Genomic DNA, 19,240 nt, shown 5'->3' with positions numbered 1-19,240 from the left:
GCAAAAAAATACATACAGTTTGATGGGCATAAAATAGTATTTTTTTTTGTCTGAGGCTAAGGTAATGATTAAAGAACTGGACTGAAAATCAGTAACAACAAGTCTTACGTTTTTGTGTTCGCAGGAGTTCAGGAGGTGATTGTCTATAGCTATCTATAAAACATGGTGGAGGCTCTCATGGCTTGAACTGCATTTCAGCCAGTAATGTTGGTGATTTTGTCAAAAGTAATGAAATAATGACGGCATCAGATTTTGATCCAATATGCAATAACATCTGTCTGATTGGCAAATGCTTAATTTTTCAGCATGACAATAGTCACAAACAGACTGCCAATGCCGTAAAAGCATACCTCGATAGAAAAACACTGTCATTCATGGATAATATAATAATTATTATTATATTATTACATACGGGTCTCTTGGTGGAGCTTTTACATTTGAATGAGCATAAATAAATAAATAAAAGAAAAAACATGACATAAAATCGCAAAGCTGACTTTGAGACGGAAAGGATTTTTTTTGGCTCTCTTTGACTGTCTTTGTGTTTGATTATCATTCGGTGCTGTTTCTCGCTAATGTTGCCCTTATCAGAGCATTTTAAGGCTGAGTAAACTAACTGTGAAATAAGAATCGTTGTTTAAAGCGTTTAGCTGCCCCCTCGGGGCTCATTAGAATTGACGGGTGTGTGGGTGCTGCTGGGTGTAATGTTCCTTTAAAGAGCGCTGCCCCCTGCAGCGTCGTCATTGCGCAGAGCAGTTTGAACCAAAAAGCGGAGTGACCTTCCTCCGCTCTCAGTCTGAGAGGGGCAGCACTGAAGCAATAAGCCGGTCACAGCTCCCGCAGTCCCCCCGCTTTAGCTTCAGAAATGAACAACAACTTAGTCGGAGATGAAGTCGGGTAAGATCGGTTTAACAGAGGCGTGCACGGCATCCATATGGAACCGTGAATCTGTTTGTGACTTTATGTTAGAGCGCTGTGTTGTCAAGCTGTCATTTGACAGCTAACATTAGCTAGCAGGCTAAGCTAGCCTGAGTAACTTAGCGAAGTCGCTAGCCAGAGGAAAGGCGGCCAAAAAAAGTGAAAGTAGTCTTCAGAGTAGCTCAACCTTTGGTGCCACAGCTCATGGAGAAATTTACCATGTTTGTGTGAAGTGCTACCACTTGTCAGAAGAGTACACGGAATTGTAGTTAGTTATTTCTGTGTTGTTTTCGGTTAGCTCCAAGCAACTGAGCTAGTTGAGCTAACGCTTGCCAGCGAAGCGAAAGTCTCCGTTCCTGACTTCGTCGGTGCGAGGACATTTAGCGGGCACTGCTGGAGGATGGAGCATCCTCGTGTGTAGCCAGTCTTCACTTTTCCCACGGTCGTTACAATTGTCATTTGTGTGTTTCAGCAGTGATCCGAGGCACACATTAACGAACTCGCTAGCGCATTTGACAGTAGTACCGTTTGAACTGCCGCTAAACTTCCAGTTATGCAGGCATCATCCGAGTTCACTGGTCCGCATGCGGAGAGCCGAGCAACCGCTCGTTGCTCCGCTCACAGATGGAAATACGGATCTCAGCGTTGAAAGGTGATAGACACGGGCTGTCGTGGTTTCGGAACTCAGTTTGTGTTAGCCTGCTAGACACCAGGGCTCTGTCCCGGGTAACTTACGTGGCAGGAGGTTCATAAAAAGCCCTTTATTGTCGAGGCCATTGCCTTGAATGTTAGAAGACCAAAGTGACATCCATAGCAAGGACTAGACCTCAACATGAGTCACACCAAACACGGACATTTTAACTGTAGCTGTACTGTGGATATAACCAGATGCTGCATTGGTAGCAGGCTTGCCTGATGTTGTGTAATAGCTGTGTTCCTGGCTGTTTAATCAGCTGTGCTTTCAGCCTGTGCAGGAGAGCTTTCATTTTTTTAAAATCATGCCTTTCATATGTGACTCTGTCCTGACGATTTCCAGATTATCATTTAGTCTGGCTCAGAGTGATGATCAGTGCTCACTTAATGGTCACATCTCCTTTCAGGAAACTTTTTGTGGGTGGATTGGACTGGAGTACCACACAAGGTATGTCACACGGTTTCACCATGAAGGCTTATTTACATAATTCAACCCTTTCTGCATTGCACTGTTCACACTGCCTGGTAGTGTATCAGAAATTAGTTGTGAATGTAGCATATAGGTCAGGTCAAGTCAGTAGCAATACAGAGGTGATTTCCAGAGATAATAATGAAATAAAATCTTGCTTTAATATCAGTATTATGATGATATACTGACAGTGACTAATGGGGCTTGCATTTAATTGATAACCTGTCACTGAGTCATGTGAAGACCTGTAGAGAAGTAGTTTCTCTAGAGGTCTCAGTAAATTTATCCTTATGATTGCTTAGAGTATGTAGTTAATATTAATTACACATTTTTGACCCTTTAATGTCAAACCCTTCAAAACTCAATGTCATTTTTATCTAACGAGCACCTGAAAGCGAGGTTTCGTAAAACATAACCTGCCGAGGTGGAATTGCTCATTCCTGTTTGTTGTGAGCACTGTTTTGGTGTGTACCAAAGCATGTGTATCATTTTAATTAGTCCTTAGCCTTGAGTATCTAGAATCAGACTATGTAACAGTCTCACAGTAACCGTAATTACAGATAATAACAAGTTTTGCATGATATTATTGGTATAGTGACATCGTAATATGCATAGGCTTGACAGCATACTGGGAACGTATAGTTAGTAGCAGCATTTATTAGATATTAAATCATGTCATTGAACTCTCCGTGGTCATTAATTTGCTTTGTCTGTTATAAATAACACGAATATAAAAAGTAGGCATAGTAACGCCTCTCGCTTTACTATGATTTCATTCAAACTGTCATTTATGAGCCTTTAATTTTCATATTTCCAAGCATATAGTGTAAGTGTCCCTGATGGTTTGCTTGTAGCAAGTGTTTCTCGGTATTATTGAATTTTTTGATATGCTGTAGTGACTTTTGATGTGCTTTTCACATCGCAATATAACTGATATATTCACGTGTATATATATGAACGTTTCTGTTGGGTGTGTGTTTACACTGTCCTCTCATTCAGTCCGAGCCGGAGATTGTCTCGCTTGTTTAAAGCCCTGCACTGTCTCATGCTAGATTGGCCATTGTGTAACATTGCACGGGTGCTTGTCTGTGCTACCAGCACTGAACCACAGGGCTACGTAACTCTGAGCTTGTTTCTACGGTGATGCCTCAGGGCTTCTCAGCAATGAGGAAAAGCAATTACGGTAACGCTCTCCAATGTGACTCCTCATTTGTTCAAACTTGCACGCCTTGCTTGTCCTGCCTCCGTGGGCGTGTGCAGGCCTTACATTTGTTGGTTGTATATTTAGTGCAATGCAAGATGACAGTGGGTCAATGCTTCATTTGCTCTTGAGAAGTTTCAGTGTGTCACTTACTGTAATATTATGTTTTCGCATGGATAGCACAATACCAGATATTCTTCCATAGCAATAAAGGTTCCTTAATACCTTTTGGTGTTGCCAGTATAATCCACACATACTTTTCCATTCAGGTTTTGGTCCAAGTTGGAGTGTCACAGATATTTTTATGGTGTCCTTCAGCATAAAGAAGTCATCTAATATTTAAATAATGACTGCACTTCCTTGTCTTCATGAGGAAAATTGCTGTGGCTCAATGCTTTTGCTTTGTTATCTTCTCTTCTCTTCTCAGAGACACTGAGAAACTACTTCTCACAGTATGGGGAAGTAGTAGATTGTGTCATCATGAAGGACAAAACTACAAATCAGTCGCGAGGCTTCGGCTTTGTTAAGTTCAAAGACCCCAATTGTGTACGGACAGTGCTGGAGACAAAGCCACATAATCTCGATGGAAGAAATGTAAGTATTTTAACAACAGAAGAGCAGATGGTTGAATCAAACGCAGTAATTTGCCGGCGCTTTCTGTGAGAAAACTGTGAAAAAAACCTTCATATTGTATTTCATCATCCACCAGTTAGAAGTTATTTAAGGGAGAGGACAGGTTTTCTTTAGGCCATACATGCCTGGAACCATTAGTACAGATGATGCATTTTGGAAAGACTGACATTAGTTTGCCCAACAAGATTTACCTGTTTAAATGAGTGAAATTGGAATAGGGATGGGTTTCTCCCAAGTCCATTAAATCAGTTTCATTCACGTGAGATTTTGCTTGGTTTGCTGTGCTGATAGAAACAGTGCGGGGGGTGAGGAACATTTGAAGGTGCCTGTATTTTAGGCTAATGGAAAACTCTCTCTGTTGTTAGATTGACCCGAAGCCATGTACTCCCAGAGGAATGCAGCCTGAAAAGTCTCGAACCAAGGAGGGCTGGGTAAGAGGAATCTGATTTCTTCTGGGGATGCTAGGCTAGCTGTTTCTACTGGAATAAACCTGGAATAGACCCCAGCCTCTCCGTCCCCTCCTCTTCTGGAGGTTAGGCTGTAGCTTGTTTTAATGAGGCGACCTTGAGCTTTTAAGTGTAAATTATATTTTTTTTCTTTAAAGTATAATAATTTTCTTTTTTTCTCCCATCGTGACAAAAACACAGCCTTTATTACTTTGAGGTCTGGATAAATCACAGAAACATTAAACAATCTGTGACTTCTGTCAGCTTCGATCTCTTACTGCAGGGACTGCAGCAATATCAGCCACTCTCTGGTACAGCTTCCACTTATTTGAAATTGAAGTATAGCATTGTGACATTTTAAAATGTTCCTGTATAACGACACTAAATTAAAATACAGCTGCATGATTGCATTAATTTTTTTCTTCTAGCCGTCTTATCTAAAATGTGATGTTCTTGTAATTGCCCTCACACATCGAGGTATTATTAAGGATGGTTCGAACATGAGTTGGCTAATGTGGTGCATCGCTTTCAGCAACAAATTTTCTGAAAGGCAGAAATCTCCGCTCTTGCTCGGATAATTTGTGGGTCGATCAACGATGCTTATCAAACCCCTGCAGACCTATTATAGTCATTTTGTCCCTTTGGGCAGCGGGGACTTTAGTTTTGCATCTTTACTGTCAATATAACGTTTTCATAAGTCGCTTATTTGGCTGTAAGCAGACTGTATGTCAGAAGCTTTTAGAAATGCGGCTCTTTGCCTGCTGCTGCTGCTGCTGGAGCCCTTTTCACTTGCTTTAAGTCATGCAGCTGGTACTGAATGTTTTACTAAGTAAACACAAGATGTAATTGTTAGAAATCATTGTTGTAAACAGCCTCTAGCCCTTATGGCATGAGTGCAGTGTACAGCAACGGCGAAACGCTTAGTGGTTGAGAATAAGTGGAAGAAACCGTGTTCTCTGATCTGTGGAGACTAGTCTTTGCATCGACATGACATGTTAAGAATTATACCCCAGGGCAAGAGGAGAACCTAATTTCTTCTGCACTGTCTGAATAGATGATGGCTAACTGGCCCCTTCCCAGAGTGATCCTTTAAGAGACATTGAAATCCATACACTCCCTGTTTTTTTTCAGAAGGGCAGCAAAGCTGATAGCAATAAATCAAAGAAGATATTTGTAGGTGGAATCCCCCATAACTGCGGCGAGCCTGAACTCAGGGACTATTTCAATAGATTCGGAGTGGTGAGTATTGCCAAGTGCATAATACAAGTCAGTTCATTATTGTCATTAAGAGTGCTTGAATGGATGTGACATTGAACAGGGTCAGTACTACAGCATAAAAATATATGGGGCGAGATGCGATAGGACGATTCATTATTTTTCTAAACTGAGCAAGAATATTTAACTGGAATGAGAATGGACCCTTACCAGATTTCTAAAACTGAGCCACTGTTTCCCTTTGTCCCACTCAAGGTCACAGAGGTGGTAATGATCTATGATGCGGAGAAGCAGAGGCCCCGAGGTAAAAGCTGATCCTGTCCTTTCCCTCCCCTCTCCATACCTTACCATATTAAATCTAATGACAAACTATTCTGGCCCAAAAAAAAATCCCATTCAGCCCCAGCGATCTCGTTTAGTTAATGCACTGGAACGGGAATTTTGTTTATAGTAAACACAAGCATTAACTGGAACCCATACTAGGTTGCTACAGTCAATATCAACCAGTTTTTATTATTGCTGTGGAAAAAACACTGCCCGCTGAGGCTGCATTAAATTCCTCAAGATAAATGGAGTCAATAATTGTGCATTTGTAAATGTATTTTTATAACATAATAACGCAAAACTTTAGCTCAACCTGTGTTGTACATTATCACAGTGGGAATATGTGAATTTTGCATGGGTTGTCTAGCAAACTGGTGTCATAAGAGCAAATTAACTGGCTATCATGAGCGTAACTAGTTCATTAGCATTTAGTGTAAATGATGGCTTCACTTTTTCAAGTATGTAAACAATAGTTGGGTAAAATGAAGAAGTAAAATTAGGAAACTACTTGTTGGTGTAATTTTTCCTCTTGCTCGTATTCACTTCACTTCTAGTGTGAGAGATGGAAGCAAAGTCCACAGTCCTTGTTTATTTGGAGCTAACTTGAGTCTAAAAAAGTCAAACAAAGTTGGTGTCTTTCAAAATCTGAGACTGCAGTGACCTTTAAACTGGAACTGTTTAAGCAGAGATCTCTTCATAGTGAGTGTAACCAGGAGGACTAAAGACACTTAAGAACTGCTGAATATTTCAGTTTTTAAAAAAGAAAAACAAATACACCTTAAAGCAAATATTGACACTAGATTTTTACGTATCAAACGTTTTGTTTGTTTTGTGGCTGTCGCTGTCCATAACCAATCAAATGTAACGTGATATTTAATTACCAGTTAACCTCCCCAGCATTATTTGGCCTTCGAAATGACATTGAAAAAATATATTGTGCAGTTTTAATACAGCTTAGTCAAAATATTCCATTCCTAGTGCATTTTGTCATTTTCTTTACAAATAGCTGAAATAAAAGGTATAAAAACGTATTCTTAAAAAAAGAAGAAGAAAACAACGCAAAGGATGCAAATTTGTCTTGACAACCACAATTAATCACCATGAAGTAAAACTACTCTTATCTTTTTTATTTACTAAAACTATTTCCACTAGTTATTAAAAACGATCTCGGAAACAAGCTAAGACTAACTAACTGAAAAAGAGACATTTTGCAGGAAAAATAGGTGCTCAAAAAAACACAGTACTTAATCACACTGTGCAACTGGCGTATTGAGAACACTTTGAGCGTGTGAAGGGGGGGTTTGTCCTTCAAAGAGGCTGGTTGCAGCCTGTTGTCTGGAGAACAATGGAATCATTTTAAACCCTTTTATTTCCCTTGGACTCCTCAAAACTTTCAGAGACCTAATTTTGAACTTCAGAAAGGACCTTTTACGTTTGCCCACTTAAGTCATAAATGTATCATGAGTGTGTGACATGTGCCGACACTTTTAGCACGGATGGCCTCGCTGGGAATCAGACCCGTGCCACCGGACGCGATGGTGTCAGGCCCTGCCCACTGAGTTACAGTCACAGCTGCTTCATCTGCATTTGTCCTACATAGAAACGATGAAGCGGTCACTGACCCACAACAAGCACCCCTCTCCCTTCAGAACCCACTCTCTGTTCACTCTCTGTTGGGAAAAACCCAGAATAGTTTGCCATTGGATTTTAACATGATCTATTGCACAAGTAACAACCATTACATAATCTTTAATAGTGTAAACCTTCTTTTACTAAAACCGTTGGATGCTGATCATTGGAATAAGTTTTCTTTACCTTGATTTAGAAGTAACTGATACATGTATCTTAAATGGCATAGTATGTGTTTTCCCATATGTAGAAAGTTAAGTATTTTTGTAAGTAAGCCCTTTCTATTTTTTCTTTCTTCTGTCCCCCTTCTTCTTGTGAATGGTTTGAATGTGATTAACGGTGTCTCTTAAGATTTGTCTTTTCTCCTTTAGGTTACTGTGTATTGATGGGTAGCACAGAGGTACAGGCCAAACGTAAATGCAGCCAATTTATTTTATTTTATCTGTTTTATTTTTTACTTTTTTTTAATTTTTAACTTGGTAAAAAATGAGGTGTACACAAAGCTGCATCTGTGTTTACCTGGACTTGACTGATGGTTTCACTCTATTAAGCTTAAGAGCAATTTAAGGAAAGTCCTGTCGCAACAGTGTCTCACAGTTGTGATCAGATGATGTTGCAGCATAATTATTATAAATAATAACCTTTTTTCCCTACATATAATGAATTTTAGATGTAAAAATGTATATATATATAAGGTAACACAGACTCTGTATGGACCAATCTTGCTTAATTGTGACCCCAAAAGGTCAACATTGCCTTGGGAAAAAAGTCTAACTAATTACAACTTCAGTAATAATAATTTATTATTAAATATTTTCAATAATACAAATTTGTAATATAAAGTTTAATCTGACAAAAAAAAATACTTGAGTTCAGTAAATTTGTGTCATTTCTGCATTAAAAATACTTAAATTATCACTTGAATATAACAAATCTTGGTAATTAGTAAGCCAATAATTTGAAAATGTCAAATTATTTTCTAGTTCTCCATCCAGACGGTCTGTAGTTTGTTAGGTGATATTTTAGTCTGGGTAAAATCCTTACCAATGACACCATATGTCAAAATCTTTAATGGGCCAACTTGGTTTTACATTTAGGTTGGGGAACGGGTCATCGACAGATGTTAATAATAGCAGTAGATCACGAGTCTTGGGAATGTTTGGCAGGGTACTAGAGGTCTCTGAAAATCTCAGTTGTCTTGTAGGACATTTAATTGGATTCAGGTTAGGTCCCCAAGTAGAGATGCACACCCAACCCAATTCTGCCACAGTGGAAAGTTAATCAGATTGAAAGTAGATCACTGCAGCACGCAGCAGCTTGTTGGCTCTGCAGGGTTTTGCCTCAGACCATCAGATGAAATAGTTTCCCGAACAGCCGGCGTGGTCAAAAAGTTGTCGAACTTGTTGATGCACTTTGTGTATTCCCTTGATGAAACAAAACGTACCCTGCTCATCAGTGCGGACGATCAGTTGTGGCCTATATCTTTGTGTTACCGTTGTGAGCAATATTTTAATTGTCCATTTTAGGCTTATCCTGGCTGACTCAAAAGTAAAATACTGAATTTGGGAAAGCTTGGAGAAAGCTTTAGGCATTCTACAGTTTGTGTTTCTCCATATTTTTTGTGATGCATTAACAATGGCTGTTGCGAGTGTGTGCTCCACAGCAATATACCACGGGACAGATCAAGGTGGGGTTTGGATGAAACAGCATGAAGTAATTAATTGTAATATTGGCTCAATTGGAATTCATCAGCTACACGTTTGACCTTTTTATGTGACATTTCACTTTAAATCAAACCTGTCACCCTTCATGTTTAACATTTAAGCACTCCATTATTAATCTTCACCTAAAGTTTTTCTGCACAGTAAAGTTTCCTTTAATTCCCCAGGCGTTAGTCTTGGATTTGTATTGTCTGCGACGTCATCCGAACCCCAGGAGCCTCTTGCTCAGTCTTGACGGATCCTCACTCTGCTGAAGCCCAATACTGTTCTTCATCTTGTGTTGTCACAACCCCCCTGCTACCTTGATTCACTCTTGGTCGTTGGCTAGGTTTTGGATTTATTACTTTCGAGGCCGAACAATCAGTGGACCAGGCTGTCAACATGCATTTTCACGACATCATGGGCAAAAAAGTGTGTAGTTGTAGTTTTATTTTACCCTTAAGATCAAACTGAGGCTTGGGCGACAGAGCAGGAACTGTACTGTGATGCTGCTTTATTGCTCAGAGCTAATTTTCTAGCGGCTTCCTATTTGTGAACGCAGCATCATACAGCTCAAAATTAAGTGTCTAATATCTTAAATTGATGTACGTAATATTTTTTTCATCACATTACATGCCTATCTCCCACTTATGCTTTCATAGTTTCTAAAAGCACTCATCCTTCTCTTGCTGCTGTTACAGTTTAAATTGTCGCCCAAGGCTTTGTTTAAACTGACCACTCCTTTAGGATGTCTAAACAAGTTAAATTGTATTCTACGAATTTCAATTACAGTAATTTTCTGGCTCTTGATGTGCTAAAATGGAAACCAAATGAATGAAAAGCAAGGCTTTAAATCCAGCAGTCTTCTTGAGATTTTAACTCACCTAAAGGATTGGTCGAGTCACTTCTATTTTTGTTTCTTTGTTTCTTTTTTTTTGTTTCTTTTTTGTTGTTGTTGTTTTCTTTTCTAATGTTTTGTTGGCAGGTCACTTACACGTCAACATGTTTTATTTTCTTTGTTTTTCTTTTTGAAAAGTTAAAGAAAAGCTCAACTCAGTGACCTCCGTTGAAGAATCTCCATACTGTGTCTGTCAGTTCTTTAAATCTACCAAATGAAAGTCTGCCACTTCACAGTGTTTGCTTTAACTCAGCGCATGCAGCAGATGGATGAGGTTTAGTGCACAGAGTCAGTTCAGATAGTGTCAGGTAGGCCGTCCGTCCGGTAAAGTAACAGTAAGTCTGCTGTGTTGTAATATTTAAGCACAGCTCTTAACCTGCTGCCACACCTCTGATTGTACTATTGTACAGACAATCCAGCTGACACCTCACCTGAGTGAGGCAAAAAGACATTGACTTGGGTTTAAATGGGACTTTATCCGCTCCCCAGGAAAACCACCCCGGAGAGGCAGTAAATGAAGACAGCCTCCTCCTTGCCCTCCATGCAAATAATAATGAGTTGTGGGCATGAGAAAATGATCGCAGTACAGTTACATCCACTCTTATGCATATCCTGTTACTGCACAAGTGGTTTTAGTGTTTCAAGGTCAGTCCATAGTAGCTGACACGTAGAAGACCTTTGTGCATCTTTCGTAACGTATGTTAAAATGATTTTGGAGAGGCACACCTCTCTGTGTCTCCCTTCTTAGATGTTTTTCTCTGTCAAACTTGACTTGGAGTAAGTATTCGAGGGAGAATGAACAGTGACGAGATGGCTGTAAAACAAACCGATCGCCACTCTGAATTGGATGTGACATTCAATAAAGACCTCAGCAGGAGTCCTCAGTCCAAACCACAAATTAAATGATATTATTAACTACCAGTTAATTTTCTCCAGAAAATACCTAAGGCCAGTAAATTTGAAAGCTTCCCTGAACTGGATTTTATTATTCGCCAATTTAGAACGGCAACAGATTTTCATGCAGATGTCACTGATTATTACATGAAAAAGATGAGCTGAATCCAATTTTGCTCAGCCCGACCTGTATACTCTCTGCTGGTACCCGCTCCCCTTGACTTTGCCCTCATTTCTTGTAGGATTGGGGGCTCAACTTAATCCATTGTTCTTGACTTGACATTACCTTACGCTGGGACTTGAGGGAGGCTGGGAGATATGAGTTACAAAATTAGAAATTGGAGCACATCAAACTGTGGAACAAATCCCAATTCTGCTGTTGGGGACTGTACAGAAGTCACGGTATCCATCACTCGTAGCTGAGATGCCCAAGGGAGAAAGTGCTCAGGTAACCGCCGGTGGCGGCGAGGCCACTCCCGGAAACATGTGCATGTAATTAGGTCGACAGAGAAGGAAGAGGGGAGGCTGGGGAAGGTGGTAACACCTTAAAGCAGGGAGGAATTTGCAATTCGTTTTCCTCCCGCAAGGTGACCCCAATAACTCAGCCTCTCAGTCTATTTATGGTTGGCTCCCCCTTAGTCTCAGCCTGTTTCTTTGCTCTGGTTAAGTGCTGGCAGCTTTGCCTAGTTATAGACAGGGAAGTTTTGTTATTGGGTCAACACATTCATACTTGACTCAAGGTCACCCAATTTTTTTTTTTTAGCTCCAAATATCAACTATATATATATAAATAAAATGAAATCAAATGTGGCATTTAATTAACATCATCTTTATCAAAAATGAAGAAACAACTTGTCAAATTTATGGACAATTGTTGGGATCCAGTTTGAAAACTGTTTTCTCACTTTTGACACAGTATGAAGATTCAGATTTAGATTGAATAAAGAAAAAAAGACTGTTCATTTGTAGTTTCTGCATGTTTACCTTATATTCTGTTAGAGCTGAGATACCGATCTACATCCATTCCCCCTTAAAACTTATTCCAAAACAAAATACAAATGAAATTCTCTGTAAGCGTTAGCTGGAGAAAGGTAAGTCATGACCTTCCATTAGATGTCTTTATCTTTTATGTAGGGTAGCTAATGACAAAGAAAAAGACAGACATCTATGTTTCTCAGGTACGTTTCAGATCTTGGATCATTGATTGGCTCTATGATTTTTTTTCTTTTTTTTTCTGGCCAGTGAAATTCCCGATTAACACAGAGTACCTGAGACACATAGCCATACAGCCCTTCTGGCTACACAGTAATATTAATTTATATATAGCTGGCCCACATAAATTAAATAAACATAAAGTAAAATATTTCAAACTGGCCCAAATTGCTGAGATTAAGTATGAGAGCTAGGACAGGTCTGTCTAGGTGAGGGGCTTCATGGACTTTTTACTGGTGTTGCCAAATGTGCCCTCCTTGTCCTTTGTCCAGGTGGAAGTAAAGAAGGCCGAACCTCGTGACAGCAAAGCTCCTGGCCAGCTCGGCCCTGGCCAGTGGGCGCCCAGGGGCATCTTGAGTGCAGCTAATGGTTGGACAGCACAGCCTGCCCAGGGCTGGCAACAGCCTTATGGGCCACAGGGTGAGTGGGAACAAGTCCCAGAGCAGAGCAAGAGAAGCTCACTGTTCAGAGGAAAATCCAATGTTTAATCCTCTGCTTAAACATTAGGTTTGTATGTCCGTGTGACAGTTTGAATACTTAACTGTTATGTGAACATTTTATGTTTTCAGTCTAATCTTTTTTTTTTTCTATCTCTTCCTAAAGGAGTGTGGGTGTCAACTACCGGCCAGCCCATAGGTAGGTGTTAGTCCTCCACTTGACAACACAAAAACTGTCTTCTTTTTGTTATTTTTGTGGCTTTCTTGCATGTTGTGTAACTGTTAGACTGCAGATACATGTGTCTTTGCCATGTGATCGTGTGCTTATCTCAAAACGCTTGTGTGACAGCACAGGGCTTGCACACGGTGTGGCCCATGGACCGATGACAGTTAACAGTACATGTTATCACTGATTCATAAAGGCTGAGGCTGCTGATAATTTGCTGCTCGAGACAGATGGCAGCATTGAATGGATTCCGGGCCTCCCTCTGCTATTGGTCAGGCTCTGCTTCATATCACCACCTCCGGGTCAACCTGCAGCGCTCGCTGCAGTGTCGACTCTGTGCTCGCTCGCAAGATCCTTCAGTTTCAGATTGTCGTCTGCTTCAGTCTTTAAACAACTTCTCTGTGCACACTTTTAATCAGAGATGATCAGGAATCTGTTTGATGCAGTTCATATGTATCCTATTATTGTCAACTGTGCTCAAGTCTCATTAGTCTTTGTTATTCTGTGTTGGGGTAGGCGGGTATGGACCTCCGTTGCCAACAGGCCGGGGAACCCCCGCCCAGCCTCCGTCGCCTTTCAACGCATTCCTGGTCACGACCCCGGCGGGTGGCTTTGCTGCACCTCAGGGCTACCCTCAGCAGGGCTACAGCACCGCACCTCAGTTTGGTCAGTCGTACTAACTCAGTCACATTTTACCACTGTGAAATGTTGATTGGTAATGCTGTGTATATAAAAAAATTAATAGTTCGAAGGCCAGTAGACGGTGGCTTGTATTTATTTTTAAAGCATTTGAAAAAAAACATGTTTAGTGCAGCTTCACTGAAGAAATATCATGTTATCAGATATAATCATGACTTACAGACATCCAACATTTTTTATAAGCTTGTGGGTTTTTGTTTCATGTTTTTCCCTTCAGTCAGTTAAAACTGACAGATGAAATAAGCTGACACTGTGTAAACCACAGAGGAAAAAACGATCAGTGTTGGTTGATTATTTCAAATTCAAAATTTGAAACAATGATTTAAGTCATTTTTGTAACAATCACAGTTTGATCTGGCAGTTTGTATTTATGAAAGACATGTATTGGCCACACAGAGCTTTGGTTCTTATACCCCTTTTGTGGTCTAGGTTTAGACTGTAAGACAGTGATATTAGGTGAATAAATGGTAGCTAGTACCTTGACTAGAAGTGTTTTTTGTGAGGTGGTAATGGTGTCAGAAATCATCCACTTTTTTCTCCTTTGAGATTTGCACACAAATGGTATAAAATGCTAAAGCAACGCTAGAAAACTTTCTTTGGGGTGAAAAACAAATACAAATCATGATATGTCTTTCCAACAGGTTACAGTTTCGGCACACCACAAGCAGACCAGTATGCTCCACAGGTTCCTCCTCCACCCACGACTCCAGGAACTGCACCGCTGGGCTTTGCACCAGCCACCACACCGACTCAGGATTTGAGCAAAGCTCCCACCGGGCAGCCCGACTTCACTTATAGCCAGTATGGTAAGACGAGCTTTGTGCATAAAGAATGCCGCCTCTTTTCTCTCCCAGTTGATTTTTCTTCACCTCTCGGTCCTGCCCGTCTCCCTGGTTATTTTACTGGGTGCAGCTACAGCCTTTTTTAGGTTCATGAGTATTCCCCTTAGACGAGCAGGAGCTTGCTGATGGTACCATTTAGCTTGAACGGCTACACATGCATACATGCTTTCTGCATACATGAACCCCTCTGGCTCCGCCAAGAAGATCACTGCTGAAGTTTCGCCATACCCAGGAGTCCTCAGCAGTCATTTCAGTTGAGTGTTTCCGGCGGTCCTTGGATTGATAAAAGATTGGTAGGTCTTGGTAGGTTTGAATTAGATCATCCTGCCTTGCAATGTTTGTTTTTCCTGTTTTGTTTTTTTTATTTTAAAAGGATTCCAAACTTGGCCTGAACGTGCAAACCATTTGATTTGATTTGGTTCAGGCACTCCTACTTTTCAGTTAATCCCTTCTACCCTTCCTCCTCTTCCATGTTGATGACTTTGCTGGCTTCTTTTCCCAGACTTGGCACGATTCCCATAGAAGAGCACCAGCATGACAATATTATCTTATGAAACACTGTTTCTGGAATATGCCGTGTCCAATCTGCCAAGCAAACTATCAGATTTTTTTCACCATGTTCATCATTGTTATTACACCGGAGCTTTGCATGCTTGTCTGCAGAATGTGACCTTTTTCCACTCTGTGTTGTAAATGCATAGAGATATTGGAGTACTGGATTAGTCATTTTTGACTAATGTGTCTGTAGGTTGTACTTTGTGGTTTCTGTCTTTGTGGTCTTTGAACAGTGCTGTCGACCAGTCTAACAAAACCTTTAGATCGTGTCGGACCAGAATAAATATTCGTCCTGGATCTTGACTGAGCTCTGAAACTGCTGCCACATTTCAGTCAGCATTCAGTGCCTTGAAAATGAGACAGTTTGCCAATCCACTTTAGTAGAAAACGATGATTTTTAGTTTGTATGATTTTAAGACTGTTAGGGGCCTGAATCACATGTTGTAAACGCACAATGGAGAGACGGCGATCACGCTGAGAGCACAAATGGAGGCTGGAAGTTTTCAGATGTGAAACAAAAGGCCGAGATAAAAACTAACCAGCGTCCATGGAAAAGGAGCAGTCTTTGTCTTTGTTCAACACCGAGCCATTCACTTACATAAGCACACAGTCAGATAACAGTCAGATGCTCATTCATAGCTTCCATCCAGTTTCTTGGCTGACTGATGTTATTTTTTTTTTATTATTATTATTATTTTGACGTGGCTTCCAGCTGCTTCCAACTGCTTAATCCCACATCTACAGCAGTCCTGCGATTGCTGCCAGTCATGACAGGTGCCCATCTTGTTCAGTGTTTTGTGCCTGTGCTTACCCTCCATCCAGCTTTTTTGCTTTTACTGTTCAGGCACTTTGTCTGCTTATCAGTTAGTAGAAACAGCAGAGCCTTGCGAAGGTTTTGTGAAATGAGCATAAAACACGGAGCTCAAAAGTGACGCAAGATTTAGATACTGGATAAGTTTGTGTGTAAAACTAGCAAATGGTTAGTTTGGCTTTTATTAAAGTGATGCTTGTCTTAAAAGCAGCAGTTGTCAAAATGCCCTTGAGTGCACTGCCAAGGTGCATTCGATTTCTAAGAGAACTGGGGTTATTCAAGTAACCAAACAAAGAGATGAAAAGTGCACACAGCAGTGACACAAAGACTCCAAGTGGCATGTTGAAAGATGGGAAACAAGCCTAGAAATGTGTACCATGGTAGACCAATGGTTCTCTTTCTTGTTTCTAGCTGCTTCCTTCCCGTATTTTCAGTCTTCTTACTTGTTCTATTGTTTTGGTGGTTTTTGTGGTGGTTTTTTTTTTTTGTTTTTTTTTTAGAACAATGCACATTTCACAAAATTTTGCGAGACCAGGCTGGCATGATAAAGTCAGGCGTGCTAGCAGCTAGCTCACAAATGTGTTTTGACTTGTAGGCGAAGCTGAAAAGAAATGCATCGCGGAGCATAGTGCAGACCCATTAAATAAGTATAAATGTACAGCTCTGTTAGCTCAGTAAGAGGGGGAACTATGTAAAGTAGTCGGCCAGCCGTATGTGGGTTCAGTCAACCTGGTCTCCTCATCTCCCTGATAGGCTTGGGTAACTACCCTCAGGACCCCTCTGCCTACGGACCAACGCGTCCTTCTCACAGTTATGGTCAGGATGAGCAGGGAGGATATAGTTCAGGTAGGTGCCAGCATCGTCTTCTCCAACCACAAAAGCAGCATTTGTTCAGTAATACAGTATTTAGAGCTGCAACTTGGTTCTGTGCCTCTTTTCTTTTGCTCTGTGTTGAGTATTTTGCATGTACATTTTGCATGTACATACAAATTACTATGTGTATTCTTGTATAGTAAAATCCAGCTATTGCAAGCCCCAAAGCTGAGTGGATTTGAAAGAAATTTAAATTTGGCAAGCTTAGCCGTAGGCCTGCCATTTCCCTCAGCAGCTGTAGCTTTACTATACCAAGACCGACCACATCCTCCTTTTTTGTTCACTTTCTCAGTCTGCATTGCTTTGCTGGTTGTTAAAGGATGATCTAATTGTCAGAAAATGTGTTCATGGTTCAGTTATCTCTATGCATCAGCAGTCCATTCACCCATTGTTTCTTTCCCCCATGTACTGTCTCCACATTTTAGCTAAAGGGGTGAGAAAGGAAAGAAGATTTAAAGAAGGCCACAAAACCAGTAAATTTCAATTTCTCTCAGATTGTTCTGTCTCATGGTCCTGTTGGGATCACTCCTCATTTTAGTTCTTTTCCTATGAAATTTTGTTGTATTTTCTAATTTTCACCATTTTCTTTCTCTCTTTTCAATTCAGTTATTCAGAACTATCTCTGAAATGCTTTGTTTTCTGTTTGTTTGGGTTTTTTTGGTGACACATTGATACCTTCACTCTTTTGTTGACTGGGTTTTACCAGTGTTGGAAAATAATCAGTCACCATAAGCAGGTTTCAGCAGTGTGAGCAGTGCTTCTTTTTTTTATAAGATTGGTTACCTTCCCTGGGAGTCACTGTGGTTCCCTCGTGTGTTTGCAGGGAGATGGTGCCACCGCGCGCGTGTGTGTGTGTGTGTGTGTGTGTGTGTGTGTGTGTGTGTGTGTGTGTACATCCTAAGTGTTGCTCTTATTGTTCAAGAAAGCTTAAACAATGTTTTCCTCAATGAAGCCATTTAAAAATGTCCCTTAAATTCAATTGAAATTTTCCTTTTAGTGTTTGTTTGAACACGCACAGGTTTTGACATAAAAAGGCTCATTGAAGGATTACACAACTAGTTGGAAAAATCCACCATGAAACACTGAGAAAACTTAAATTTACTGTCAAGCAGTGCTTACTCCGTTTCTAAACCCCTGTTGTTGCTTGGTTAGAGCTGCACAAAACTACTTCAAAGCTGCAAATGTAGCACCTGCACCAAGCAACACGCACAGCAGTGTATCCTGTAATATTTGGAATATGGGAGCAGTGTGAGTACAATAAGAAGCAGTTGGTGTTGGATTTTTCCTTAAAGTAGAAACTGTGAATATTTTACATTAAAGTTATTCAATAAAAGGATTTAAGGCACGAGCCTTCTACCGAAACACCGTCCGGTGAACCTAACATTAACGTCACCCCCTCTGTCCTGTCTGCACTTTCCTGTGTGTCGTTCACCTCAGGGTACGGTCAGGACCTGACAGCCTTCGGCCACAGCTTCGCAGACCCCAGCCAGCCGACAGCCTCGTACGGTGCCCCGACAGCACAGCCCACCGCTGCTCCCCAGCCCGCCGCCAGCGCATTCGGCAGAGGGCAGAACCACAACGTACAGGGCTTCCACCCGTATCGACGCTGACCACCACCACCATCACCCCTTCCCAGGCAGGACCGCTGTGTAAAGTTCAAAAATAAACAAAAAATAAGAAGTCAGGGAAATCTGTGTTCTTGCTAAAACGCAAAACTGGAGTTCTGGATGTTCTTTAGGAATGTTGAATGCACACAGTTTGTGAAACAGGGATTCCAGTAAATTTAAAAGGGTATTTTTTGTCTTTTTTTAAAATTATTTTATTTTATTTTTTCGTTTTGCATAAATTAAAAAACATTCAGCAGAAAGAAGCTTTTATTCCCCACCCCCAACCCATGTTTTATAGTAGAAATAAACTACTTTGCAATAATTTTGTCTGGTCAAACACTAGCACAGAGACTATATGTAAAGAGACTTGCCTATGAATATGTATATTTATGGTGGACACAAATGAAAACAGGGTCTCAAGTTTCCTCAGCTTTAAATTATAGGGAAAATGTTTTTATTTTTCATTTGGTGAATTTTGTTTACTTTCTGAGCCTTTAAAGTTTGTTTAAAATGGAGATTATGAATATATATATTATACACAAACTGTGCAATTTTTTAAAAAGGAAAAAAAATTTTGTACTATAAATGTACACTTTGCTTGTTTTTTTATTTAAAGATGTAGACTTCCCTCAGGTGGCTGTTTTGGGTGCATTTTTGCACTTATGCAAAAAGTAAAGATGAAAAATTATTACAAAAATAAACGTTTTAAGGATAAAATGATTCTCTGTGATCTCAGTTGTGTTTCTATCTGGTGTTTTGGGTTTTTTTTTTTAAAAAAAAGGTGGTGGTGGTGGTGGGGGGGTAAAACAATTGAAAAAGGATTGATGTAAGTATCTTTTGATTGTTTTTAAATGAAGGGGTCACATTTGGCTGTTGTCACATTGACAAGGGAGCAAATCATTTTGGGTTCTTCGAAATTAAAATAGCAGGTTCAAGTTTGAAATATCGCCCAGTAAAA

General features: G+C 40.3%; 1 protein-coding gene across 3 annotated transcripts; it reads left to right on the top strand.

Annotated features, from left to right (window-relative positions):
• The first annotated feature begins 782 nt into the window (after positions 1-782).
• dazap1 (DAZ associated protein 1) lies at positions 783-18,990 on the top strand. 3 transcript variants are annotated; one of them, XM_063494815.1, is made up of 13 exons: positions 783-897; positions 2,019-2,059; positions 3,709-3,875; positions 4,280-4,345; positions 5,495-5,599; positions 5,831-5,879; positions 9,578-9,660; positions 12,505-12,652; positions 12,836-12,868; positions 13,412-13,561; positions 14,236-14,400; positions 16,556-16,648; positions 18,113-18,990. In XM_063494815.1, exons 1-13 carry the CDS (start codon positions 866-868, stop codon positions 18,283-18,285), a joined length of 1,305 nt encoding a protein of 434 aa, XP_063350885.1. In that variant the 5' UTR covers positions 783-865; the 3' UTR covers positions 18,286-18,990. The 3 variants fall into 3 exon arrangements, with proteins under 3 accessions (XP_063350885.1, XP_063350884.1, XP_063350886.1); XM_063494814.1 differs by having other exon boundaries at positions 5,492-5,599; XM_063494816.1 differs by lacking the exon at positions 16,556-16,648 and having other exon boundaries at positions 5,492-5,599.
• The last annotated feature ends 250 nt before the right edge of the window (positions 18,991-19,240 follow it).

This window comes from Pelmatolapia mariae, linkage group LG15 (assembly GCF_036321145.2).
Source record: "Pelmatolapia mariae isolate MD_Pm_ZW linkage group LG15, Pm_UMD_F_2, whole genome shotgun sequence".
In the NCBI taxonomy this organism is placed as follows: domain Eukaryota; kingdom Metazoa; phylum Chordata; class Actinopteri; order Cichliformes; family Cichlidae; genus Pelmatolapia; species Pelmatolapia mariae.
This window is presented reverse-complemented; position numbering and strand designations above follow the sequence as displayed.